Genomic DNA, 27,381 nt, shown 5'->3' with positions numbered 1-27,381 from the left:
TGTCATAGTTATTGTCGTCAATATTTTAAATTATATCTAATAGATAAAAGTAAAAAATATAAGTTATATGAACAAAAGAAATTTTAATTTTAAATATATTTATTTGATGTAAAAATTATAATGTGTATATTTTTAATAAAATATATATATTTTTTAAATTTATAAACCTACACACTTTTTTAGTGGAGAAAATATGATATTAAGAATTTACATCCCTTCAAATAAATTTCCTCCTACCCTTGGAAATAGGCAAAAGAGTAATTAAATAACACCCATGCATGCATGCTGATAAAAGAACACACACACAAAAATAAGAGTTCATCACATTCATACTTTGAATTAAGCATAATTACATGTTTTTTTGACACTGACCAAGAAAACTCCACTAATAGACACATTAACCTTTGTTCTTCATCCTTAAAACAACCCTATTTCTCTAAAATCCACAAATTCAAAACCTACCATCTCCACACATACTTCTAAACAACAAACCATTTTTAACAGTTGCTCTTTTAACCTCAAAACCTTTGAGAAATAGACTCTCAGAGTTTTAGTTTTTGCAACTATATTATTAAAAATGCAAAATAATCAACCAGTAAGTAATAGTTTCATTGATTTGGAGACATAGGAATAATTATAATTTTTAAACCTAGAATGATTGATATTTTTAAATTTTCTCTTAACACAATTAAAAGTTTAGTCTTTGATCACATCAAAGTTGTCTTCTATAAGTTTTTCCTTCTCGGATTGGTGTCTATAACTCCTTAATGTATATGCATTCGATTAAAAACTTATGTAAAGTTTAGGTTGATTGGATTTTTTTAATTTTTTTTTATCATGACAGCTAACTCTTGTGGTAGCCTTCTATGTTAAGTTGGACCAAAATCTGAGATGACAAGATATTTAAAGCAATTTGCCACACCTTTTGCCAAAATTAAGATCATGGGAACCATTTAGCACACATAATTGAAGTTTAACTAGACAAGGGCAAAGGAGGATATTTACACAAGAGTGAAAGTTAAAGAGAAGTAATTTACTATTCTTTTGACCTGTTTTCCCTTAAGTTATGGCCAAAGAATATCCTTATCCGGTGTTGTCAACAAAGGAGATTCCAAAAATTCAGCTTGGGAATTGTTTGCATCCCATGCAATGGGAGAATCTACTATTATCGATGTTGACAAATTCCCATTCAAACTGTGAACATTTTGCACCTGCTGCTCTGGTTTGCTTGCTAAAGAAGGCACACACATGTTGCTGCCAAACATATCCTTCTCCAAACAAAACCTTCCATCAAACAAACCATTCTCCTCAGTCTGAACTCTTTGCACATTCTGGTTTTGGCCTGCAAGAGGAGCAACATTCATGCTACTTCCAACACCTGTGGATTGCTTCTGCTCAACATTCATGTTGTTCATCACACCACACCCCATGTCAGTGAAACTCTGATTTTGATTAGTAACTGATGCACCAATGTTCCTGTCACTTCCAACCACTTGCAGAGGATTTCTGCTTCTGTATTGGCATGTCAGCTGATGATTGTTCCTCGTGTTCCTGTCACTGAACCCAAAGCCACACTCGATGTTATGGCAAGAATAAGCCTGATGAGGAATTGTAATACCTTGAACATCTCCACCCTTTCTCTTTTCAGCAGCATGGTCTAGTGGCATGACAGTGCCTCTGTTCATCATTGTAAGCATGTTATTGTTATTGTTATTGCCATTAGCAATTGCAACATTGGTTGTTGGTGGTGGTGGATTGAACTGGCCCACAAAGAAATTTCTTGCTCCACCATTAGCAACATTGTTGTTGGGTTGTGGTTTGTTATTGAGTCCTCCAAGAAGATTCATTGCAGCACCAAGGTTGTTGCTTTGTTGCCCCCCAAGAAAATTTGTAAATTTTTTATCATAGGGAATTGGTGGTGGTCTTAGAGGGAGGGTATGGTGGAAGAAATGAGGGTATGATCTCCTAGCGAAGGACTCTTCACGCTTCACAATGGCATTCCAAATGGCAGTTTCTTTAGCAGTGAGCTTGTCCTGAAGGGTCCTAGAGTGAAGCACAATGTTTCTGATCTTTGCTATGTCTGGGGATATGTGTTTGATGACTGCAATGAGCACACAGATCTTCCACACCTTTTTGAGGTCATGGGGCTTCTTGTAGGGAGGTGGGCCTGGGTCCATGGAAAAGCCCATCTGGGCCCACCACCATTCCTGCCCAGTGGGCCACCAGGGAGGGGCAGTGCCCTTGTCCAAAGGGTACCTCCTCTGGGGAGGGTCACAGTTCTGCATTAGAGATGACAAGAGTGAGCCAAGAGTTGTGTCTGGGAGATCACTCAGAGTGTATGTTGTTGGTGACTCTCCATCGAATGCATCACCAACAATGTCATCAAACCCACTTTCTTCCTCATACCTGGTACACAGGTTTATGAAACATCAAACATCAATATTATAAACAAATACTGAACATTTCAATGTAATGTTTTTTCTTTCTTATCACAAAAAAATAAAATGAAAACCACTTTAAAAATAATTAACCCTTATACAAATTATAAAAACCCTCCAAAATATTCTTAAAAAATACAATCAAAGTCTTACTAATAGTAAAAATATACTTTTCATATTTTAATAAATTAATATTTTTTTATTTAAAATATTATTATAAGTGTTTGTGAATGTTTTTTCACTATTCATAATGTTAAAGAAACATTTTCCTTTTCCCAAACTAAACATTCCAATGTAGGGTTTTGCATCAACCATTTTTAACCAATGAGAAAAAATAAGTCTAAAAGAGTGTGTTAATACTGGTAGCATTTCAAGAAAAAGATTTATTTGACACCACACACTAAAAACATATACTTCACACCATATTATAATAATATTTAAAATAAAAAATAAATTAAATATGATTAAAATATGATTTTATTGGTTTATAAAATGAATGTATTTTCCTATTTGTGGTGTTAACATATCACCATTCATTCCTAAATTTCTTTAAAGCTATTTTTCCTCAATTATTAATAATTTTAAATCATGAAAAGAGTATGTATTTTTATATGTAAGTTTTGCAGTAATGGAAGCAGTATAAAGACATTTTTAACCATTTTATTTATTATACTGACAATAATATTATGTTAATATTGTAATTTTATATTTGGTTTTATGATGATTTCAGTTCTTACAGTTCATTAAGAACATTGTGGTCACTACCTATTTCACTATATTGTCTTTTCAGAACAAAAAAAAATTACTTTTCATTTTCAAATTCGCTTTTTTTAATAAGAAAACTTCTGCAAAATCACTTGAATTTGCATTTTTTTCCTAAGGGTTTTCTTGAAATATTTTAATTAATTTTTAATCCTCCCGTGAATTTTCGTACAAAAAAGTTCTGCAAAATTTACTGTAATTTAAAAAAAAATTATTAATTTCTCAAATTTGATGTGAAATCAATAATTTTTTACACAGGTTTTAACAAAATATGTTTTGTATAATATTTAATATTTCTAACATTTTTTTTTTCACAAACATGTTTACAAAGAAATTTTCTAATTTTTTACTAATAGTAAACACATACAAAAAAATCTTTAAAGTAAAAGTAATAACCTAAAGATAACATGCACAAATAAAAGACATAAAACAATATATTAAAAATGTAGTTAATATTTTTTTTATAAAATAAAAATAAATATGAACCACTTAAAGGATAATCCAACTCATATACATACCAATTACACTACTCAAAAGAAAAACTCAATCAATCAACAAACAAAAATAAATCAACAAACAAAAATGCCTAAACATAACACTGCCACCAAACATTCAAACAAAAATTAACAGAGACTTTAAATTAACATCAAACATCAAATACGTAAATCAAGACAACAATCAGAAAATAAAAAAAACTGAAGTAAAATAAGAAGTAATCCAAAACAAAACTTTTAATACTTTTAATTGAGATAGAGAAAATATTTTAGAATCACTATTAAACAATTCCAAATTAATTAGATTTTTTTTTCACTATATAATCATATATTAATGAATAAGATATATGAAAGTGTAAGAAAAGTTTGACCTTTGTATAGCAGCAGGACCATTATGATCAAACTTGACCCTTTCTTTCCACCAAGCTCTGAGGTTATCAGAAGCTCCACTCACTGGTTTTCCCTTCTCAGGAATGATGCCATAGACGAAGCCACGAGCACCACAAATCTCCATCATCTTCACCATGTTCTTCAGCACTGTGTCTTGTGCACGAATCAATGCCTTCTTCTTCATCATCTCCATTGTTTCTCCTTTCTCCTTTTCCCTCTTCTCCTCCTTAAGCTTCCTCAACATCATGCGATCCCTCCACATCCTTCTCTCCAGTTCCTCCACTGTCACCACTTCTTCTCCTTCTTCTTCACTCTCTTCTTCATCGTTTCTCCTTGAAGGGTCATCGGAGAAAATAACAGCATCCATAGAATCCATTGCTTGTGGATCTTCTTGTTTCACTCTTCTGTCAAACAAAATCTGTACAAAAAAAAAAGCTTAATCAATGTATCATCAACCATACCATGTTTGTTTCTTTGTGTTATGTATAAGAATTAGATCATTTCTAAAGTGATTTTTTTTTTTTTTTTTACGGATAAAAAAGTCGATGTATTATGTAAAAACATTGGTCGACAAACATCACCACCCAGACAAATACAAGAATATTATCATGTAAAGAAAAACATTTTTCTTAGTTCATTCTATTATTGTAAAATATAATTTAGAAATTGTAGCTGTTTTTTTATCAGCAAAAAATAAATAAAATAAAATTAGACATTTAAGAAGTATCTTAACCTTATACAGACACTTTGCTCAATATCTGACTTACAAACATTCTTGAGACTCTACAGACTACTAAACTAGTCCTCAAATGAAAAAAAAATGATAAATCACATCAAAAGAGCATTACATAAAAACATCCTCTAATACAACCAAAAATAATTAAACAATTGACTCTAATGTAATAGTTAAAACAATTAAACAATTGACTCTAATGTAATAGTACTTGGTTTGATGAGGTGTGAACATGTATATGATTGTACTAGGTTAGAGTTTGGATAAAGATTTAAGGTAACAGGGTTTAGTTAATAGCATTCATCTTTTAATTTTTGAAAAATTTGGAGAATAAAATTAAAAAAAAAGTGAAACCTATATATATATATAGTGTATGATTTAATTGTTTGATTTTCGAATTATGAAACTGAAAATTAAAAGAAGTTGGAAGTGGTGCTATATGTAATTTTCAACCACTGATAAATTAGACAACAAAAATTACATTAAAAGTTTAATATTAATGAGCTGTCACTGAAAATTTTTTAATTAACTAATTAAAAATGGTAATAAATCTGATTATGTAGGTAATTGTTGTAAAAATTGATAACATTTATTACATACCAAAATGTTATTAAAGTTGTTATATAATTTTATTATATGAATCTAGAGTTTGTGTAAACAATGTATTTGTACATAATTAGACACTAAATTCCTTTTATTTCTTTACACATAAAACATATCTGACTTGTTTATATTTTTTTTTAAATGAAGGGAGTAAGAAAATTAAACCTAGACAGAAAGCTCTAAAATATAAATAAATAAAACGATCAATTTTTTGAAAAATCTGAGTATTTTTTTATGGATATTTCAGTTTTAAAGAGTGTTTGTATATATATTTTTTCTTTGAAAAAATAGTATAATTTTCACATATCAAACACAATGCTTTACTTTTCAACAGATTTTTAAACAGTGATTTTAGAGTATATATGCAAAACTTGTAAAATTGGATGTTACAATAAAATAACTGTGTTTTGTGATTAAATACTTCGAAAAAAATGAAAAATAAACAAAAAAGAAACGAAAAATCCAGGGAAAAAAATATAGTAAAATCTCTATATAATTTTGTAGTAAATCAAAGTAAAAATATATAAATGAAAAATGAGTGAAATGAAGCAGAAAATAATTGGCAATAGGAAAACAATTTTGTGATTCTTCTTCCTATTGAATTTGAAATTAATCAAGCAAGAAAAAAAACACTAAATATGAAACATGGAATAGATATGCAATAAATTAAGCAAAGTAATGAAAAACATATATAGATTGAATCATACCAAAAGTTCTTGTAGGACAAAGGTTGAAGGTTGAGTTGAAATGGAATCAAGAAAGTGTAACAAAGGAAAGTGACATAAGAGAGAAAGAAAATAAAATACAAAATAGATAAATTTTCACAATATAACACTTAATCTTATATAGACAAAGCAAAACAATATATATGGAAACTTAATTTATTTATTTTTAATAAAAAAAATTATGTTAGGTATCATTATACAATTTGACATGGCTAACACCTCAAGTAACAATCATCATAAAAATCAGATTATTTGATATTATCTGTTTTAGAGATTATGGAAACTTAAGCTTTAACCATTATTAAAATAAATTGTGTTAATGGTATTGTGCAATTTTCATTATTATAAAAAATTGATGAAAACTTGAGTTTTGATGATGAAAGGCTTCCACAAAACAAATTAAATATGTTTTCTAGCAAATTACTAAGGATATATGAGTAATATTTTGACCATATATAACCAAATTGAAACAAAATATTAACTCTATTTTAGTTTAAAAAAATCAAAATTAAATAAAGGATTATGTTATTAAAGTTGTTTGTTTAAGTTATTTCCGAGAGATTCTTTGTTTTTTTTATGAATTTAGTTTAATCTTATATTTATTTATTTATTTTATGAGTTTAGTTTAGTCTCATTTATTTATTTATTTTATGTTTTTTTTCATGAAATATACTACATGAATTTTATAAAAAAAAATGTTAGAAAAAAAACTTATAACTTTCTTCTTTTCATGTTATCGTTTCATTTACAATAACACAATTCAACTTAATTATTTACATTTTTACAACTAAAGAAATATTGAATATACCTTTTATATTTGTTCAATCAGTAACCATTTTTAAACAACTAACAATCGTTATTTCCTTTTTTTAGTGCCTGCATTCTTAGCATTAATTATTTTATGATGTCAATCTATTTATTAAAATACACAATAAATTAAAACATACTTTAGTTTGTAAATTGAATTAATACATAAGATTGAGAAGATTTGAGTTTCTCAACTTTTTTCAAGTAGATCTGCTGATCAATTTGTTTCTCCTTTTGGGAACTTGTATTTCACACATACCTCTACAACTAGTAAAATAAAATTAAGAAAAAAATATTCTTTATAAAATAAAATATTCTTAACAACTTTTTCATATTAAGTAATACAATTAAAATATTCTTAAAGTGTTTCATATTTATTTATTTATTAATAAAAAAAATATAACTAATACAATGTTGTATTAGTTATGAAGGATGTGTTATGTTTTGGAGATGTTTTAATAGTGTAGGTTTTACTATCTCTATAAGGTTGTGTTTGGATTGAAAAGTGAATGTGTAAGAATTTAATAACAAAGTGTAAAGAAACTGAGGATGTTTGGATTCAGGTATAATAGAGTGAATTTGTGAGGAAAATTACTGAAGTTGGTAAGCAATGTGATAGTTGTGATGATTTTTTTTAATTTTTTTAAAAGATGTAAAATGTTAGTTTACAAATTTATCTTTTTCAAAAAAATATTTGAATAATAACATATGAAGTATTTGTTTGTAGATTTGAGTTAAAAACATAAAATTTAATTAAGTTTATTTTTTTAATATTTACAAAAGTTAATGTAACATATAAGTGCATGTGTATTAATTAAAAATATATAAGTGTAAGAAACAAGAAAAAGTATAAAATGAAATTTGATAAAATTGAAAACAAATAATTATAATTTAGTGAGAACAATAGAAGCGGTGAGATTTGATGTACATTTGGACCTACAAACATTGTGCCCACGTTCATGCATTTACAAAAACTAGGGTAAAATGGGAATAACACCAATGTTGATGTGTCTTTTCGCACCGTTCTCGGTATGGGAGGGGGTGGTTTTCACTATTCACGTTGATCTTCTCCCCTCCCTCACACTTTTGCATACATCCATGGATCCAAATGAGGGATATCAATGTTTATCCGTATCCATAAACAGTATTTCCATTGAAGCAAACAGGCTTTAAGGGATGAATGCTCTTTAACAATTGTAACAGATTTTTGTTTTCATCAAATTTAGCTGTCACATGTTTTTTTGTTAATTGTTATAGGAAAATTTGTTAGTTGGAGTTGATTTGTTACTAAGAGAGACACATGTCCATGTTGCTTCTTCTTTCTTTGTATACAGGTTGGAGTATTCCTTAAATGTTTCAATTAATTTATTCACTTTTTATCGATAAAAAAAACACATCAATGAGACATTTCCTTTTGTTTCATCTCTTTCATTTAAGTAAAAAACATAATCACATAATCTTGTGTGGAAAGGTTTGTGAATTGAAATTGTATGGATCATTTGTGATTATAGGAATAAAGTAGTCCCTAAATAAGGGATGATGAATGTTGATGAGATATTTCATATGACCTAGGTCAAAGCATTGACTTGGATGAAACATAAATTGCCTAGCTTTAGTTATTCTATTTCATATTGATCCTTGTGTCTTATTCAATGTTTGAGACGTATTATGTGATATCACTTGTGAAGTGATTGACGATAGTTATTTGAATGTGCTTACTTATGTGTGTTTATATATAAAAATGATAAATGATAATCACTTTTGTCGGTTTATATATTGTGAAAAAGACAATTGGTATTGTTAGTAAAAAAATAATATTATTATCATAAAACTTTATATACAATAATTAATAAGAAGAAGATACATAATAAATATTTGTATATCACAAATACTGTATTCAAACTAATCTTCATAGTATTTAGTTAATTTTTTTATCAACAATAAAAAAGTTAATAAATAAAAGTATATTTTCATCTTTATAAAAAAAACCTACATAAAAATTTGAACTAATTTAATTGATTTGGTTTGGATTTTTAAGTTGGTTGAATTAATCAAACTGATTAACACTTTTAATATTTTTTGTCAATTAAAATTAATGAATTAATATTTAAAATTTTAAGAATATATAAATTTAGTTTCTCCTCAATTTTGTGGTGGACGAAGGTTGTCCTAAATGTTACAATATTTAATTTTCTATCGTAAATTATTGGGCTTTGTTTCTTTGGCCCAACTTTCCTTTTCTATTTTAGTTAGGTCTTAATCTTTCTCTTATATATACACCATGTATTTTACTCTTTAATATACAAGTGAATAAAAGTTTCTTTTATATTTATTTTTCTGTACAATTAGGGTTCATCGCTACATTAAAGCATCACATCAGACAAACAATATTCATCTTCATTTACTGTAATACTAAATGTTAAATTTATGCTCAATGAAAGATTAACTTTAAATATTTCATAAAATTAAAAAATATAGAGACTAAAATAAAATTTATCATGAATATAAGAACTAAAAATATATTTTTGTCAAAATCTCAAAATCAATCCACTGTGTGATAAGATTTGATAAGATTGATTCATATTTGTTTTAAGAATGTGGTGTAGAAAATTCAGCTTTTTCCTTTTATTTTCTTCATTTTTTTTTGTTACTGATATAATTATTAATTTATTACTATATATACCATTCTTATCATCATAATATGTATTATTAATTAAATACTATTATATAACAATCATTTCCTATCTGCAAGAAGAACCCCACACGAGTGATTTAGATCATTTTTGGAGGGAAATTAAAAGTGTTGTTTAAAATTAAATAATTTTATAATATAAAAAGTACAAAGATAATATTGATAAATCTTTTTTAAGATAATAAAGAAATATAAATTAAAAAAATTATTAAATATTTTTTATAATTTTTTTATTTATTTTCATTTCTTAAAATTCCCACATGTTTTTTTTTTTACATTTTATCATTCAAATTTTGTACACATTTTGGAACCATTTTTTTAAATTTCTTACATTTTATATATATATATATATATATATATATATATATATATATATATATATATATATATATATATAAACCATTAAACATGTAGTAAAAAGGTTGGGAATTTTATAATATTATTCGCTTGAAAATATAACATGAAATTCAACTGTGACTATTTTCAAAAGCTTATAATTTTCACCCTTTGAAATACTATTTATATAACATATAATAATTAATAACATAAAGTATAATTTTGCATTTGAAATTTCCGAATAAAAACAATAGGAATTTTAAGAAATGTTTTTATGAGTATTAGATGCGAGAGTTTTAAAGTGGATAAAAATTGATAATTATAATTTCAAGTTAAATTATTATTTTTTTAAAGTTATAAATAAAAATTTAAATCCTTTCATTTGTTTTTTTAAATATTATCTTTAAAATTTTAATTTCGCTTTAGTTTTTGACAATTTTTTTTTTCTTTTTTATCGTTCAAGAAAATAATTGGGATGAGGTCCAATTTAGTTAAAGAAAACTTTATTTGGAATATTCTCTTATAATTTTAAGCTCTTAAATCTTAACAGTATAAAAAAATTATTAAATAATAACTAAATTTAGAAACAAAATAATTAATCAATATATTAATTAAATTAAATAATATTTAGAGACTAAATAATTATTCATATTTGAAATGATTTCTATTATTAATAAAATTCAACCTTATTACTGAAATAGTATCTGATATGTTACTTACTGATTCAATACTAACGAGAAGAAAATTGCATAGCGAAAAGGGAAAGGGGTGCAGAAAGTAAATAACTAGGATCTGATAGCAAGGAAAATAGGGGGCCCAATATGGCCCAGTTCTCCTGAACAAATGCACTTCACCAAAACCCTAAACCCCCGAATCTTCTTCTTCTTCTTCTTCTTCCCGTTGCACGTGCGAGCGACCCTTCTTCTTCTTCCCGTTGCACGTGTGAGCGACCCTTCTTCATCTTCGCCATCTTCACCTCACTGGGTAAGCGCAACGCAATTCTTCGCATGCTCATGTTTTCGATTCACTTTGTTTTACGCGGATCCGTTTGTGTAGCTCGGCCATGCTCGCATTTTCGAGAGGCTTCGTTTCTCGTCTGCAACGTTTCGCCGTCGATTCACCCTCGCCGCTCCGATTTCTTTGCTCCGATGCAGCCATTCAGAATCGGATTATCGATCTAAAACCCGGTTTGATGAGCCCTAATTCCAAGCGAACTGGGCTTATAGCGGTAAAGTGTGGAATGAGCGCGCTTTGGGATAAATGGGGTGCTAGAATTCCAATCACCGTGCTATGGGTGGATGATAACATTGTCTCTCAGGTTAAAACGCCAGAGAAAGAAGGTTTTTGTTCTCTCCAGGTACACCTCTCTTCTCTTCTAGTTACCCTATCTAAAACCTCTATTTTTCTTCTACTGTACTTGTTGGTCGCATAATCTCAAAGAAATAAGAGGAAAATTAATAGCATGTCTAAGTCTGAATTGTTTAGATAGTGTGCATTCTTGGTGGAGTTCAATGAAACGATGTACATTAACAACTGCATTTGAATGCATTTGGAAGGAAAGAAATGAGAATTGAAATAAGGCAATATTCAAGTTGGTGCAGTCATTACTAACAGTTGCACTAGTTTTCATTAACGATATTTAGATTCTTTTGGGTTTGATTGCAGCTTAGAACCAAATAAACAAATTCGATTGAAAATTGGCTCAATTTACTTAACTGGTTTAAGAAAATAGGTTTGGGTTGTTAAACTGAACAGTTTGGATATTTTGTGGTGTGGTTCAATTTGGCTGTGCCTTGGTTTTTACAGTGGTGTTACGCTTTTGAGCGTTTGTGTGTATCTAATTATAGACTTTTTCAATGTTTTGTTTCTAGTTAGATTGGTTGTGGACAGAAGAAGGATAAACATTTGACCAAGCCTGAAGTGGGTCATTTCAGAGCGCAAGGAGTTCCACTGAAGCGGAAGCTTAAGGAGTTTCCAGTAACAGAGGATGCACTACTTCCTGTTGGAACATCACTTAATGTTCGCCACTTTGTTCCCGGCCAGTATGTTGATATTGCGGGAATAACCAAAGGAAAAGGTTTTCAGGTGTTTTTCTCCTTCCTTCATGTTAAATATTGCATTTACCTTTTTTAGAAAAAAAACTCAATTACTTTATGTATGTATGGAAGTTTATACATGTATATACTGTATTTCTATACATTATCATGCTGTTTTCCTTTTATTTATATTTTCTGTACGCCTGTGGGGAATCCTTCAGTTTTGTGGATTTAAGTCTCTTCAAATCATGGGTGCCAATTTCAAATATCTTTTTTGTTTCCAGGGTGCGATGAAGCGGCATGGATTTAAGGGAATGCCAGCATCCCATGGTGCTTCATTGTCCCATAGAAGCATTGGTGGTACAGGAAATAGAACTGGAAGGGTAAGTTGTGCTCTTTTAGATTGGTATGTCTGTTTAGTTCCATGCAAGGTTATCAAACTCGAGAGTCTACGTAGACTTGTGATGTCAGAGCTCCATAAACTCAACTTGTAGACTCAACTCGTAGACTAGGAACCTAAACTCGCGAGCTTGACCATGGTTTCCTTGAATAATTTCTAATTTGCTTACAATAATATTTGCTCGCTTATTGTTTTAAACATGTTTTCTATTACCCTTCAGGTTTTTAAAGGTAAAAAGATGCCTGGGCGAATGGGTGGAGATCAAAGAACAGTTAAAAATGTATGGGTCTACAAAATTGATCCAGCAAGGAATTTGATGTGGGTGAAAGGCCAGGTAAATCCTTTTTCTATTTCAGATTGGAGCCAAAGGGTAAGAAATATCTGCTCATAACATCAGACTAGGCGTGGATGCTTTAATTTTATTTTTTTTAAGTTCAAATCTGAATCATTTCACATTGCAATACTGCTACAGAAATTTCAATTTGATGTTTTGCCCAAATTACTTAAGCAAATTTTCTGGTTGATTTGCAACTTAGAGATGGCTAATTTTCCTTTGTATGATTTGCACAACAGGTCCCAGGAGCTACAGGGAACTTTGTTTTTATAAAAGATGCTGTGTACGAAAAACCTGACATATCTCTACTTCCTTTCCCAACTTACATTGCCCCAGAAGACGAAGATACTGATAATTTGAAGCCATTGGTTGCTGAGCTTGGGGATGTGGATCCATTTATGGTTACTGATTAAAGATCACTTCTGCATTCATGTTTTCTTTGAGTATAGATGGCAAAATGAGATTTTTAAGGAACCGTCCGAGGATGATTTTTTACTTGTCTTTTACGGCAGCTTTAGGGTCATTTACGACATTGGCCAAATCTAAATTAAGATTGGGTAAATCATGGTTGTCTTGCAATGCTACAAATAAGTGTGGAGATTTGGAATTAATGAGTCATATGATTTATTCTAATTGAATCGTTTCCATTTTTAGGCAATATAATGGACATTGTTCATGCAGCGAACACAACTTTTAACCAATTTTTCTGCTTGTGATTACTTTGAAGGGACTGTCTTTTATTTCATTAATATACAAATAGCTATATTGACTATACACATAGGTTATATGCCAAAGTAGCTACTGAAGTCCAAGCAGTCTTATGAGCAAGAAAATGAGTACATTTCTGGATATTGGCAACATTGAAAGAAAGGGGAAGAGTAAGCTATGCAACTGGTCTGGTTATAGCTAATCAAAAAATTCAGAGACATTCAATGTATGCATAATGTTTGCAATGTTCATAAGTGTATTGTGGGCAATCAGCAATTTACAGTTAATCGACAGATGAGATATTACAGAAGTCAGAGATTACCAACCTGATCATGTTAACTAGTTTTGAACGTGAAATCTTAAATCTTCTATAGTTTTGAATGATTTTGTTCTGCACACTACACAAAATCAGTAAAGTCTAACTGGAAAATCTTATGTGAAGTTGAGCCCAGTTCAATACTGCACATCGATGGCACTCAAATATTTACTATTACAATCACAACTATTCCTTGTTCTGATAATTAGATATTTATCTAGAAAAGTAAATTGCAGAGAGCATTATGTGTAATAATATTACCTTAACCAAGGTTGACATGAGAAATTCAACCCAACAATTATCTGTGCACCCTGTTTTCTGAATATGTTCCGGATTTTTTTTCCAGAATAATTTTTTTTGTATTACGAACTTTTTTATCTGAAATGAAATTTTGATTTTTGTTTTTGGATTTGGATTTTTATTTCTAGAATAAAGGAAATTTTTGAAAATTTAAAATTGTGTAGGGTGCAGGTTGAAAATGATTGGGTGTAGGAAGAATTTGCCAATGGTAAATAAAACTAAGAACTAATGCAAATAAGAAAAAATACTCCAGATCATGTTTATAAACTTAACTTGCAATCTAGTAGCCACTAAAATTAAATACAACTACAGAGTTCACATTTGTTAATATTGTTTTCTTTACAGATTTGACTATTTTTTTCTTTTTACACATGATTTGATCCATTGTAAGAATAATCTCCTCTTGTACATGTCTTTTAATTAAGGTTATTGTGTACGAATAACATAAATATAATATTTTTTTAATTCTGATAAAATAATAGTACAGTTTCTATCTACTCATTTTTCTCTTATTTAATATAATAAATGTACGTGCGAATTATTTTAAATTATTGTAAGAGCTCAGGTATATGTATAATTCTTCAAGGATTGTGTAGGTTTGACTTTGTGTTTTTCTTAGTTGAAGTTTTTCACCAAAATTATTTCAATATTCTATTTTTAAAGTCAATTGTTTCAACATTGGAAAATAAAACCAAAATAATAATAATAATAACAACAACAAAACTAATTAATTAGTTAATCAATAATGTAACACTCTCTAACATGCCATGCACTCCATTTAAAGATGCAGATACAAAATATAAGGTTTTTAGTGCCTTGCACGTATTAATAGTGTGGCGTGCTACTACACTGCTCCTCACACTAATATACTTCACAGATTATCTTAAACAACTCTTGAAAATTCAAACAATTTTGTTTCAACAATAGAGTATATAAGATAGAAGTAGTGTTGGAGAATGTGATTATACTTTTTAAAGATTTCACATAATCTACCTCAACAATATTCTTGAGAGCACAACACAAGTCTTCAGCATGTCATCCTTCAAATCCTATGGGAAAGTTGATGAGCATGAGCAAAGGGTGTTGGAGACAAGGAGGAAAACCAGGAAGAGAATCACAATCATAGGGTTGTCCTCAATAGTTCTAGCAGGTGTTGTTTTTGCTGCTGTATTTGGCATTCTTGGCAGCACCAACTCCTCAGAAGGTGCCAATGATGCTCACACTGTGACAAATTCAGTGAAGGCTGTTTGTGATGTGACATTGTACAAGGACTCGTGCTATAGCAGCCTTGGTTCTGCTGTGGACTCAAGACAGCTTCAGCCTCAGGAGCTGTTCATGTTGTCAATGAAGGTGGCCTTATCTGAAGTGTCCAAAGCTGCTGATTATCTCAGTGATCATGGAGTTTTCAATGGGGTGGTGAAGGACAACAGGACTAAGGAGGCTTTCAAAAATTGCAGGGAGCTTTTGGATCTTGCGGTTGACCATCTGAATAGCTCTTTGACATCAGGGGAAAAGTTTTCTCTTCTTGAAGTTTTTGATGATCTAGAAACATGGTTAAGTGCTGCAGGTACTATATATTAATTATAAGTATATATATATATGCTAGCATAGTCAGATGTTATAGACATGCATCCAAGGATGTTTCTTGGCAAGTAACTATGATGTTTTCACTTGACCAACTTTCTTATTTTGTGTCCCTTTTGCTTGATAACAACAACTGTAGAATTTGTTTTGTTGTGTGTTGAAATAGGTACATACCAGCAGACTTGTATTGAAGGATTTGAAGATGGAAAAGAAGCAATTAAGACAAGTGTAGTGAGCTATCTTAAAAATTCTACACAGTTCACCAGTAACAGTCTTGCCATCATTACATGGATCAACAAGGCTGCAACCACACTGAACCTTAGGCGCTTACTGAGTTTACCTCATCAGAATGAGGCACCAGAGTGGCTTCCTTCAAAAGATAGGAGGCTCCTTCTGACAGAGGATTTGAGGAAGAAAGCTGACATTGTTGTGGCCAAAGATGGCAGTGGGAAATATAAGAAAATTTCTGATGCACTTAAACATGTTCCTAATGAGAGTAACAAGAGGACTGTGATCTATGTGAAGAGAGGGGTTTACTATGAAAATGTGAGGGTTGAGAAGACCAAATGGAATGTGATGATCATTGGTGATGGAATGACTTCTACTATTGTATCTGCTAGCCTTAACTTTGTGGATGGCACACCAACATTTTCAACAGCAACATTTGGTCAGTGAAAATTATACTCATTCCTTTTAGGCTTAAAATCTATTTTCTAAAGTCTATCTTCTAAGACCTTTATAGAAAAGAAAACTAAAATTGACAAAAAAGAACAGAAAAAGGTATTATTCAACTAAGAATTTCATTATAATACACTAACCTTGCAAAGATTTCACACTGTCAATAAGTCCAGATTGCATGCAGAATACTTACTTTTTCATGACTATTTTTGAAGTCCTACCTAAGATGATTTTTCATTGGTTAGTTGTGTAAAGACCTTTACATTATTTGTGCATGAAATTGAATTAGGCTTCAAATTTAATGTGTATCAATTCATAAACACAGTTGGGATAACTAGGAAAAATATTGTTTGTGATTTGTTGGGTGCAATCAGCTGTATTTGGAAGGAATTTCATAGCTAGGGATATTGGTTTTCGGAACACTGCTGGTCCACAGAAGCATCAAGCAGTAGCACTAATGACAAGTGCTGATCAAGCAGTTTACTATAGGTGCCACATTGATGCATTTCAGGATACTCTCTATGCTCATTCCAACCGCCAATTCTACAGAGAATGCAACATCTATGGCACTGTTGATTTCATTTTTGGAAATTCTGCTGTTGTGATCCAAAACTGCAATATTAGGCCAAAGTTGCCAATGCATGGCCAGCAAATTACAATCACAGCTCAGGGAAAAACTGACCCTAACATGAACACTGGGATCTCCATTCAGAATTGCAGCATTTCACCCTTTGGTAACTTGAGTTCTGTCCAGACATATCTTGGAAGACCCTGGAAGAACTACTCAACCACAGTTTACATGAAATCCAGAATGGATGGTTTTGTGAGCCCCAAAGGCTGGTTACCATGGACAGGGAACTCTGCTCCAAACACCATTTTCTATGCAGAATTTCAGAATGTTGGATCAGGTGCTTCAACAAAGAATAGGGTGAAGTGGAAGGGTTTGAGAACCATTACCAGTGAACAAGCCAGAAAGTTTACCATCAAGGGTTTTCTACATGGAGATAAATGGATTTCTGCAGCAGGTGCCCCATTTAAGTCTGATCTATGACAACAGCCATATTATGCAATTTGCAAAACTCCCTTTGTCAAAATTGTTTGCCCTTTTGGAATATTTTCCCTTTCCCTTGATCTTCATGATTTGTTTTATTAATTTGAAAGTGTATAATGATTCTTTTCATTTGACTTTTTTTTTGTTCATACATAGTTTGCACCTATCTCTGTCCCTTTCTCTCAATTTTGTTTCACTTGGAGACAAGCATGGATTGTAAAAGTGATCTTATGGTGAACAATATTATGAGATTTTTCTTTTCTTTTTAACTAAGTCCAATGATGTGATAGCCTTCCAATCCATGTAGCCAACTTCATGTAGTGGAATAGGACTATCACTGTTGCTGTTGTTGGTGGTGAGTGGAGACAAGCATGCAACTCTACTCACATCTAGAAGTAAAAGAAAGGCACATGGGGATATAAAGAATCATTGTGGACCAACTTTCCTAGTTTCTTTCAAGTACATTATTTCTACAAACTTGTATATATTCTTATTAATACTTGAGAATTTCATAAGAACATCAATGACTCTCTCATCATCCCTTTTGGATGCTCTTCCTTTACAAGGAAGTCATAGAGCTACATTGCATCTAACAAATAATGAAGCAAAATTATCTTTTCAATATAAACATTCAGCTGTCTATATTAGCAGTCCTTCAATGTAAGGTATATCTGTGTCAGGAAGCCATGTATTTCCCAAAGTAAAGTTCAGGACTGTGAAGTTCCAAGCTTGAGTAGCATTCAACAGAAAGTAACCAGGCCATTGTACTCTACTGCTAGTGTTAGAACCAGGTCCATAGTTGTTAAACTCACCATAAAAGAGGGTGTCTAACCCAACTGTGCCATTCCACTCTAACCACCCCGCAGGTTGAATAACATTTCCAATATATGACTGCAGGTAGACGGTCCTTGAATACACCTTCCATGGCCGGCCTAAGTAACTTGCTGTAGAATTCAAGTCCATAGCTAAGTCTGGTGCAGCATCAATGGTGCAGTTTTGGATTGAAATGCCAGTGTTCTGATTAGGATCATTTCTTCCTTGTGCTGTCACAGCATTCTTCTGGGTTGGCAATGGTTTTCTGGCATAGATCTTACTGTTTTGGAAGACCACGGCTGCATTGCCGAAAATGAAGTCCACAGTGCCATAGATTTCACATTCCCTGTAGAATTGCCTCAAAGAGTGAACATAGAGAGTGTCTTGATATCCTTCAAAACTGCAACGGTAGAATGTAGAGAGGTCAGCATTGTTCCTCACTGCCACTGCTTGGTGTTTTTCAGGTCCAGCTGTGTTTCTAAATGTAACATCCACTGCTATAAACCTTTCTCCAGAAACAGCTGCATTCAACACAAGCAAATATTCTATTGATTAGTATTAAGAAGTGGACTTTAAGCCTAACTCAAACTCATAAAACCGGCTTACAATGTAAAACTATATATTACGGGTGGTTTGATAGCAGGTGTTCTGATAAGTCTAACAAACAATCGCTAGAATAGGTTCGAAATGGTTCTGATACCATATTAAGAAGTGGACTTTAAGCCTAACTCAACCTCATAAAACCGGCTTATAAGGCAAGGTTTGCACCCACTTGTATACTATAAAATATCCTAATTTCTAGTCGATGAGATCTCCAACAATTAGGCTAAATTTTAACAAAAAGGACAGTGATTAACGTTAATGGATTTTTCAGCTGAAGATTCCACCATATAATTGATGCTAAAGCATTCATGATACTAATTCAAAAGCTGATGGTGTTAACTGTTAAGTGAATCTCAGTAAAAGAAAAATTCCTGATGACACTTGACTTGCTATTATATTATGACAAGTAAAAACTAGTCTTTGCAAATGAGAAGAGCTAGAAAGAATAAAGGAGTTACCAAATGTGGAAGAATTGAAAGTTGTCCAACCATCTATGACACTATGGTTCCCTGTGATGATAGTCTTGTTAATACCATCTCCAACAAGCAATATATTCTTCTTTTCTTTGGGAATTACTACATATTCTTCATAGATTCCCTCCCTAACATACACAAGGAAATATCCATCTTCAGGCTTTGTGTTATTGGGTGCAGCAGCAATAGCCTCTCCAATGGAAGTGTAATTGTCTATTCCATGAGAACTCACAAACACAAAATCATGTAATAAAATTCCTTGGCTTCCGCTTTCTTTAAGATTCCTTCCAGCTCTGCTGCAATTGGATAACTTGGTGCAACTATACTTTGTGCGAAGAAGCTGCAACAATATAACATTCACTATTTAGGCTTTCACTTGACACTTTATGCTTTCAATATACATGGTGGAATAACTAATTTTAACCATGCATAATTAAGTGATGTTTCTGACTAGAGATAAGTAAATTTTATAGTATATAAGTAGGTGCAAATTTCACATTGTAAATTGGTTGATTTTAGAAGGTTGAGTTAAACTTAAAGTCCAATATGATATTAGAGTCATTTAAAGTCTAAGAGTATTTCGAACTATTTGATTTGGTTGCAAGTGATACACAATAATTCAAAATAATCTTATATGTTTATGGTTGTAAAAAGGGCCAGTAAGTATGAAGAAATTTTCTCTTATGAACTGTGGTAAGAACTAAGAATCTTTGTTGATGAATTGATCTGCAAAATCTAAACAACTTGACACTAATATAAGGTATACACAATGAGATGTAGCAAAAAATGCAGATTTCACGTGCATGGAGTGGTGCAAATGGTGGAAACAAGAAAGACTTCACGTGAACGATCATGAAATTGTTAAATTATGTCAAAGCATTCATGTCAAAAACAGAGGAAAACAGAGCCTACTTCTTTGACCTATAGTCAACACATTAAAGCATCATGCATGTGGTTGACTTGACCCATCATTGCTTTTTATCATCAAGCTGTTCATCTTAGAAGTTGAAATTAGCCAAGTCAGGAAATATATATATATATATATATATATATATATATGCATGCATGTATCTAATATAATAAAGGATTATTTGATTTGAGAAACCCAAAAATAATAAAAATGAAGAAATATAAGTTGAGTTTGATTCAATGAGTTAAAAATTACTATATTTTTTAACTAGACAAAAAATAATGTTAAACATAGTTTGAATGTTTGAATAAAGATTAAAAACATTCATATTTGCTTAATTTTCAAGTAATACCAAAAAGTAAAAAAGTAGTAAAGATTTGATTCTGCTAGAAGCAAGCTTTACTGTGTTTGGTTCAGATGATGCAATGAACCAAAAGTTGGCACCAGCCATAGATCATAAATGCTTCTCCTTGCAGATAAAAATAAACCTAACTTGGACAAAACTAATATACACTTACCTATCATGAAAAAAGACAAAAAAACATAGTTTGAAGTTTAGATGTGTCGGTGATACAAATGGTACACAAACAAACCACTTTAAAGTACTTCTGTCTCAAAAATTTACACTCACCTCTATATTGTAATCATCTCCAACAAAATCAGAAAAAATCAGTTAAATGCACTATGATTTACTTGGAAGTGTAACTTTTTTCTCCAACCCAAACTAAGTGGTAACATAAAGTAGAACAAGTTAAGATAAATTTTAATATCACATTAGAAAATGAGTTTAAATTAACTTTATCAAATCCTAGTAAGTTGAGATTTGTCTCACTTCCATAATATACCATGTATTAAAATTTGTATTAAAATTGGACTTGCGTGATTTATAAGTTTATAAGAGTGGTTTATAAAATGAGGTTTACACTCACTTATATACTATTAAATATTATTTTTAGTTGTTTTTTTATTTATTGTGTCTATAAATTATACATAATTTAGAGTAATAATTTGAAAATTTTCTCTAAAAATTAAAAAATGATAACAGTGACGAGTTCAACAAATTCTTATTAAGATAGGTTATAAATGACTCTAACACTTATTAAGAAGTAATATAATATGAAATGTCTTTTATCTCTAGTCAAGATAGGATTTTCAACACCATGAGATCACAAAATTAAAGTTGAGTGTGCAGAAGTATTCATTGGAAGACACAACAACACAGAAATACTTCCAAACTCATATTTTACACTATACTTATTATATTTTATGTTCTTATATTTTATGTTGTTACTGACTTGAGTGTCGGAGTATCTTTTGCAGTGGAACCAAAAAAGAAGAAGAAATATAGTGAAGAGAAAGAAGGATTACCTTGATGAGCTTCTCGAGTGGTTGCCTAACCTTGAAGGTGGGGGTGGGGAGTCCATGTTTGCGGGTCTTGCTTCTTCTGAGATTCTTGTCGAGAGCCTGAGTGACCAACCCAAGTGAGACACTGTACAACTGGGTGGCACCCTTGAGTGGCAGGGCAAGGGCATTGGCAATGCTGCTTTTGGTCACCACCAACCCATCATAGCAGGTGTACTGGTTGGTGGCCACAGCACTCAGATAGCTCTCCATTTTCTGAACCAGCTCAGAGTCTGAGTCTGAGGACCCTGCAGATTTCAGCTCCTCTGATATGGAGGCCAAGTACTCCACGTTCAGGTTGTTCAGGTCTCTGCAGTCAGCAAGGGATGCAACTTCTGCATGGTTCAGGGAAGAAGATGCTTGGTGGCGTTGCAGAAAGTCCTCAAACACCTTGGCCAGTTTCTGTGCTTGTTTGAGGCTTTGCTTGATGGAGAACTTGCCATAGCCATAAGGGTCAGAAGGGGATGCACGAATGGCTGTGAGAATGGAACGGCATAGTTTTGGATATAGTGTGGCTTTGCAAGCAGAAGAAGAAGAAGAAGAAGAAGAAGAAGAAGAAGGTGGAGATTGAGCTGAGAGTGATGGAGCTAAGAGAAAGAAGAGAAAGAGAAGGAAAAAAGATGGTGAAGACATTGTAATCTCCAAGGTTTTAATGTTGTTGCTTGTGTCTGCGAATATATGTTTTGGCATGTGATGATGAGCATTTATATAGGCAATGAGAAATTATTGACTGCTTTCAATTGTTATGGGAAATGATAGTTTGAAAATATTGTGAGTTGTATGATTTTATTAATTTAAAAATAAATGTTATTAATAAAAAGTAAATTTGTAATTAAATTATATGAAAAATATTAAAATAATAATTTAAGAGTCATAATGTAGTTGCATAAAAAAAAAGAGTAGAAATTGAAGTTGTCAATTAGAAAATTAGAAATTGAAGATGTCAATGTATTTTTCTCTTAGATTAATTTTTGGAGTGATATTTTTAAGATGAGATTTCTTATCTTACTAAATTCAATCATATTATTATAAAATGGATTTATATATCATATAAATATAATTATTATGAAATTTTGTAACTTTAATATAAGTTAGGTATGTTGGTGAAAGAAAAGTTATAATTTCACAATTTAGGGAGTTGTAAGAACGCTCATGTGACACTTTTAACATATATATATATATATATATATATAATGAAAAGTAAATTAATGATTAAAAGAAAAGTTATAGAGTGAGTGTAGAAAAAAATTGGATTATTGGTTCAATGTAAAAATAGGAATTGAAATTATAAACTTAATTAATAAATTGTTAAAATTGTTGGATTTTTCATATGAATTGAGAACGTCTCTTTTTTTTTCAATTTCTCTATTAGTTGGGTCTAATATATATTGATTATAGTTTATTTTATAAGAGTGAAAGAATATATGCAAAACATCTTCCAAATGATTAAATTAGTGTTCGAAATTCATTAATGGTAGATAATAAATATTATTTAATACCACTACAAGAAAATCAGGAAATAGAAACCAATTTTTAGAGACCAAAATAATTAGTTACAATAGGAACTAAAATAGAGACCATTTTAGAAACTAAAAAAAAAATTGGTTTCTAAATTAGTTTCTATTATTTTTTATTATTGTTAAATAGTTTCTAAATTGGTATCTAATTAACAACTAAGGTTTTAACTACCAATTATTTAGTTTCTAAATTTGGTAGCAAAAACCTTGGTTGCTAATTAGATACCAATTTAAAAACTATTTAACAATAATAGAAAATAATAGAAACAAATTTAGAAACTAAATTTCTTTTTAGTTTATAAAATGGTCTCTAATTTAGTTACTATTGTAACTAATTATTTTGGTTTCTACAAATTGGTTTCTATTTCATGATTTTCTTGTAGTGTACATAATCTTAATCTGGAATGTGTATTTGTAGGATCAAATCGATTTTTGCGTTGTAGATCAGGTTTAACACAAACTATCTAATTAATCTTAGTATCGAGTTCAGTAAACATAAATTATACAAATTAAACAACTTTAAATAACAATTTAACTTAATATTTCAAAATGAACTCGAATAATTTTCTGCGCATGAGAGTCTGTCATGTGTACGACAGTTTAGGATTTAGAGTTTAGGTTTTTAGTTATAAAAACATGAGATAGAAGATAGAAGATACAGTGTTATGGGTTTGAGAAAGGAAACGTAAATGCGCGTGAGGAATTATTAAAGTTAGGAAGAAAGAGTGTCGGTGATGAGAGAAGAAAGGAACGTGCAAGGAAAGTCTTTAAGCTTAATTGCAGACACAGACATTGTTGATTTTGGCTTAATCCCAAGTCCCACATCGGTGGGTTCATTGTTTGGGAAGGAGGTTTGAGGGTTATATATTAACATCCCCTCCTTCACTGTTATATATCCCAATTTGTAATATCTTCTCTCATAGTAATAAAAGTGAGCTGTTTTTGCTGTGCTCGGAGATTAGGCTAAACAGGCCGAACTCCGTTAACAATTTTAGGGTGTGTTCTTTCCTCTTTATCTCTTTTATTATTCCGCTTTATTTATTCAATATTATTTGTCGGGTAGCTCTGTTAGGGTTTTGTTTTAGTGGGAAAATTACCCGTTTTTCCCAACAAGTGGTATCAGAGCCGAAGGTTCGCCTTGGGTTGTTTGAAATTATTTGTAATATTGAATATTATATTGTGAGTCTGTAATGGCAAATTCGGATCAAGAAGGGAAGGCTCTGCAAGATGCAAATGTTGCAGAAAGCAAAAGTGATGTGTTGATTGTCTCGCTTTCAGCATCATTGCATCCAGATGAGTGGATATTGGATTCAGGTTGTACCTATCATATGTGTCCCATTCGGGAATGGTTCTTTGATTTTCAAGAACTGGATGGCGGGGTTGTTTACATGGGTAATGATAATCCATGTAAGACAGTCGGGATAGGTTCAATCAAGTTGCGGAATCACGATGGATCCACCAGAATTTTGCGGGATGTACGGTACGTGCCAAAGTTGAAGAAGAATCTCATCTCATTGGGGGCTTTAGAATCTAAAGGCCTAGTTGTGACGATGCGAGATGGAATTCTTAAAGCAACTTCAGGAGCACTGGTGATGTTGAAAGGCGTGAGGAAGAACAATTTGTATTACTACCAAGGTAGTACAGTGGTGGGGACAGTAGCGGCAACAACTTCTAGCACTAAGAAGGATGCTGAGGCAACGAAGTTGTGGCATATGAGGTTGGGACATGCTGGAGAGAAATCCTTGCAAATTCTTACCAAGCAAGGATTGTTGAAAGGTACGAAGGCTTGCAAACTTGAATTTTGTGAGCATTGTGTTCTGGGAAAACAACGAAGAGTGAAGTTTGGCACTGCAATTCACAATACCAAGGGTATTCTGGATTATGTGCATTCAGATGTGTGGGGACCTGCCAAGACTCCGTCAATCGGAGGTAGGCATTATTTTGTCACTTTTGTTGATGATTTTTCCAGGAGAGTTTGGGTGTTTACTATGAAGAACAAAAATGATGTGCTTGGAATTTTCCTTAAGTGGAAAGCTCAAGTTGAAAACCAGACAGGAAGGAAGATTAAGGTTCTCCGAACAGATAATGGAGGAGAATACAAGAGTGATCCGTTCCTGAAGGTATGCCAAGATTGTGGCATAGTTCGGCACTTCACTGTTAGAAAAACACCACAGCAGAATGGGGTGTCGGAGCGTATGAACAAGATACTTGTGGAGAAAGTTCGTTGTATGTTGTCTAATGCTGAGTTAGGCAGAGAGTTTTGGGCTGAGGCTGTGACATACGCTCAACATCTCGTCAATCGTTTGCCATCATCTGCTATAGATGGCAAAACCCCGTTAGAGGTATGGTCTGGAAAACCTACAACTGATTATGATTCTTTGCATATTTTTGGTTCTATTGCATATTATCATGTGATTGAATCAAAGTTGGATCCACGGGCAAAGAAGGCTCTTTTCATGGGCTTTAGTCCTGGAGTGAAGGGATACCGTTTGTGGTGTCTAGAGGCAAAGAAGACGATTATCAGCAGGGATGTTACCTTTGATGAATCTGCCATGTTAAAGAAGGTAAATCCAAAAGGAGCTGATAGTACTCCACAACAGGTGGAGTGTGCCCGGAAGCAGGTGGAGTTTGAGCCGACAGTGGTGATCCCAACACGAAATACCACAAGTGACTCTCCTATGGTAGAAGAAGAGTCGGATGAGGAAGAGGTTCCTACCCAAGAATCTCAACAACAATCAACGCCAATTGCAGTTAGAAGACAGAGACGAGACATTCAGAAGCCTACTCGTTTCATGGATATGGTTGCCTATGCACTTCCAGTTGTTGATGACATTCCATCCACTTACCCAAAAGCCATTCTGAGTTCAGAGAGTGGTAATTGGGCGGGTGCGATGGAAGAGGAGATGCAGTCTTTGAAGAAGAACAAGACGTGGAAGTTGGCACAATTACCAAGAGGTAAGAAGGCAATTGGGTGCAAATGGGTATTTGCAAAGAAAGAAGAATTTTCTAATAAAGAAGATGTTCGCTACAAGGCAAGGTGGTTACAAGGGCCAAGTTTGAATATTGTTTAGACTTGGTTAATATTTTGCACATTTGAAGTTGGCGTCCGGAGGCGCAAATTTGAAGCACTGTAAAGTTTGTTTTTTTGTTATGTTTTGAGAAGATTTGTTTTAGGTGGGACTTGAAATTAAGCCAAGGTGGAGATTTGTTGATTTTGGCTTAATCCCAAGTCCCACATCGGTGGGTTCATTGTTTGGGAAGGAGGTTTGAGGGTTATATATTAACATTCCCTCCTTCACTGTTATATATCCCAATTTGTAATATCTTCTCTCATAGTAATAAAAGTGAGCTGTTTTTGCTGTGCTCGGAGATTAGGCTAAACAGGCCGAACTCCGTTAACAATTTTAGGGTGTGTTCTTTCCTCTTTATCTCTTTTATTATTCCGCTTTATTTATTCAATATTATTTGTCGGGTAGCTCTGTTAGGGTTTTGTTTTAGTGGGAAAATTACCCGTTTTTCCCAACAGACATTGCATAGGTTGCTACTTCTAACCACATATGAAGGTACTTACATCTTTCTTCCATTTCTTCTGCACTTCCAATTATTACCATTTGGTACAACAACAAATACATTAACCAATTTCTTTACAATCACTTCATACAAAGCACATTGAACTTCATTTTTTATACCTTTTTTTCTTATCAACAAACATCCTTATCAATTTACCAAATAAAGGTATTAAGTATGTTTTAAAATAATTTATATGCACTTTTTAAATAAAAATAAATTTCATAAATTAAAATTAGTTTATTTATCGTCAGAGGATCGAACGTTTCATGTACGAGTCGATATCTGATACTGAACGAACAACGCAAGTTCAGACATATTTATGGTAATTAAATCGTACGAAAATTAGGTTGCGACGTAGGCTTTAATCAAGATTCAATAGTGAAAAGGTTCATCAGATACTGTAAATAGACACTACAATCAAAACAAAAGTACGTTATTATATCTATCGCACCCGAATGTCGAGTATTCACTTGAACATTAAAGAACTTTTTTTAGAAGTCTTTTTAACTGAAAGTCGAGCTCGAATGACCGAAGAAAAGAGGATGAGAGAGACCAATGAAAGAGATATATTTGTTCAACTGATAGATATTAGTATCTTAACCCTTTTTACATGAACAATTTATAGTATAGTTTGTAAAAAAAAATCATTTTTTTTTAATTATGCATGAGTTAAGTTAATTTTAATATATGGAGAAATTTTTTAATAG

The 27,381-nt window shown here is 31.8% G+C and overlaps 4 protein-coding genes across 5 annotated transcripts; 2 read left to right on the top strand and 2 right to left on the bottom strand.

The window, feature by feature from the left end:
- Positions 1–1,064: 1,064 nt before the first annotated feature.
- Positions 1,065–4,236, bottom strand: LOC137836117 (ETHYLENE INSENSITIVE 3-like 1 protein). The gene is made up of 2 exons (XM_068644976.2): positions 4,066–4,236; positions 1,065–2,406 (listed from the first exon to the last, which is right to left on the bottom strand). Exons 1-2 carry the CDS (start codon positions 4,218–4,220, stop codon positions 1,065–1,067), a joined length of 1,497 nt encoding a protein of 498 aa, XP_068501077.2. The 5' UTR covers positions 4,221–4,236.
- A 6,581-nt stretch (positions 4,237–10,817) lies between these two features.
- Positions 10,818–13,383, top strand: RPL3P (ribosomal protein L3 plastid). Of its 2 annotated transcripts, none has more exons than XM_068642795.2 (6): positions 10,818–10,964; positions 11,037–11,337; positions 11,856–12,065; positions 12,301–12,399; positions 12,637–12,750; positions 12,990–13,383. In XM_068642795.2, exons 2-6 carry the CDS (start codon positions 11,044–11,046, stop codon positions 13,161–13,163), a joined length of 891 nt encoding a protein of 296 aa, XP_068498896.1. In that variant the 5' UTR covers positions 10,818–10,964; positions 11,037–11,043; the 3' UTR covers positions 13,164–13,383. The 2 variants fall into 2 exon arrangements, with proteins under 2 accessions (XP_068498896.1, XP_090158240.1); XM_090302114.1 differs by having other exon boundaries at positions 10,849–10,964; positions 11,852–12,065.
- A 1,599-nt stretch (positions 13,384–14,982) lies between these two features.
- LOC137834671 (putative pectinesterase/pectinesterase inhibitor 46) lies at positions 14,983–17,658 on the top strand. The gene is made up of 3 exons (XM_068642794.2): positions 14,983–15,641; positions 15,825–16,325; positions 16,711–17,658. Exons 1-3 carry the CDS (start codon positions 15,107–15,109, stop codon positions 17,385–17,387), a joined length of 1,713 nt encoding a protein of 570 aa, XP_068498895.2. The 5' UTR covers positions 14,983–15,106; the 3' UTR covers positions 17,388–17,658.
- Positions 17,659–17,804: 146 nt separating this feature from the next.
- On the bottom strand, positions 17,805–22,278 carry LOC137834670 (putative pectinesterase/pectinesterase inhibitor 47). Its single transcript, XM_068642793.2, has 3 exons — positions 21,555–22,278; positions 19,262–19,616; positions 17,805–18,721 (listed from the first exon to the last, which is right to left on the bottom strand). The coding sequence occupies exons 1-3, from the start codon at positions 22,275–22,277 to the stop codon at positions 18,027–18,029; spliced, it is 1,773 nt and encodes a 590-aa protein (XP_068498894.2). The 5' UTR covers position 22,278; the 3' UTR covers positions 17,805–18,026.
- Between the last annotated feature and the right edge of the window lie 5,103 nt (positions 22,279–27,381).

The sequence above is a fragment of the Phaseolus vulgaris genome, chromosome 5 (assembly GCF_051622355.1).
Source record: "Phaseolus vulgaris cultivar YP4 chromosome 5, ASM5162235v1, whole genome shotgun sequence".
NCBI classification, from domain to species: Eukaryota; Viridiplantae; Streptophyta; class Magnoliopsida; order Fabales; family Fabaceae; genus Phaseolus; species Phaseolus vulgaris.
This window is presented reverse-complemented; position numbering and strand designations above follow the sequence as displayed.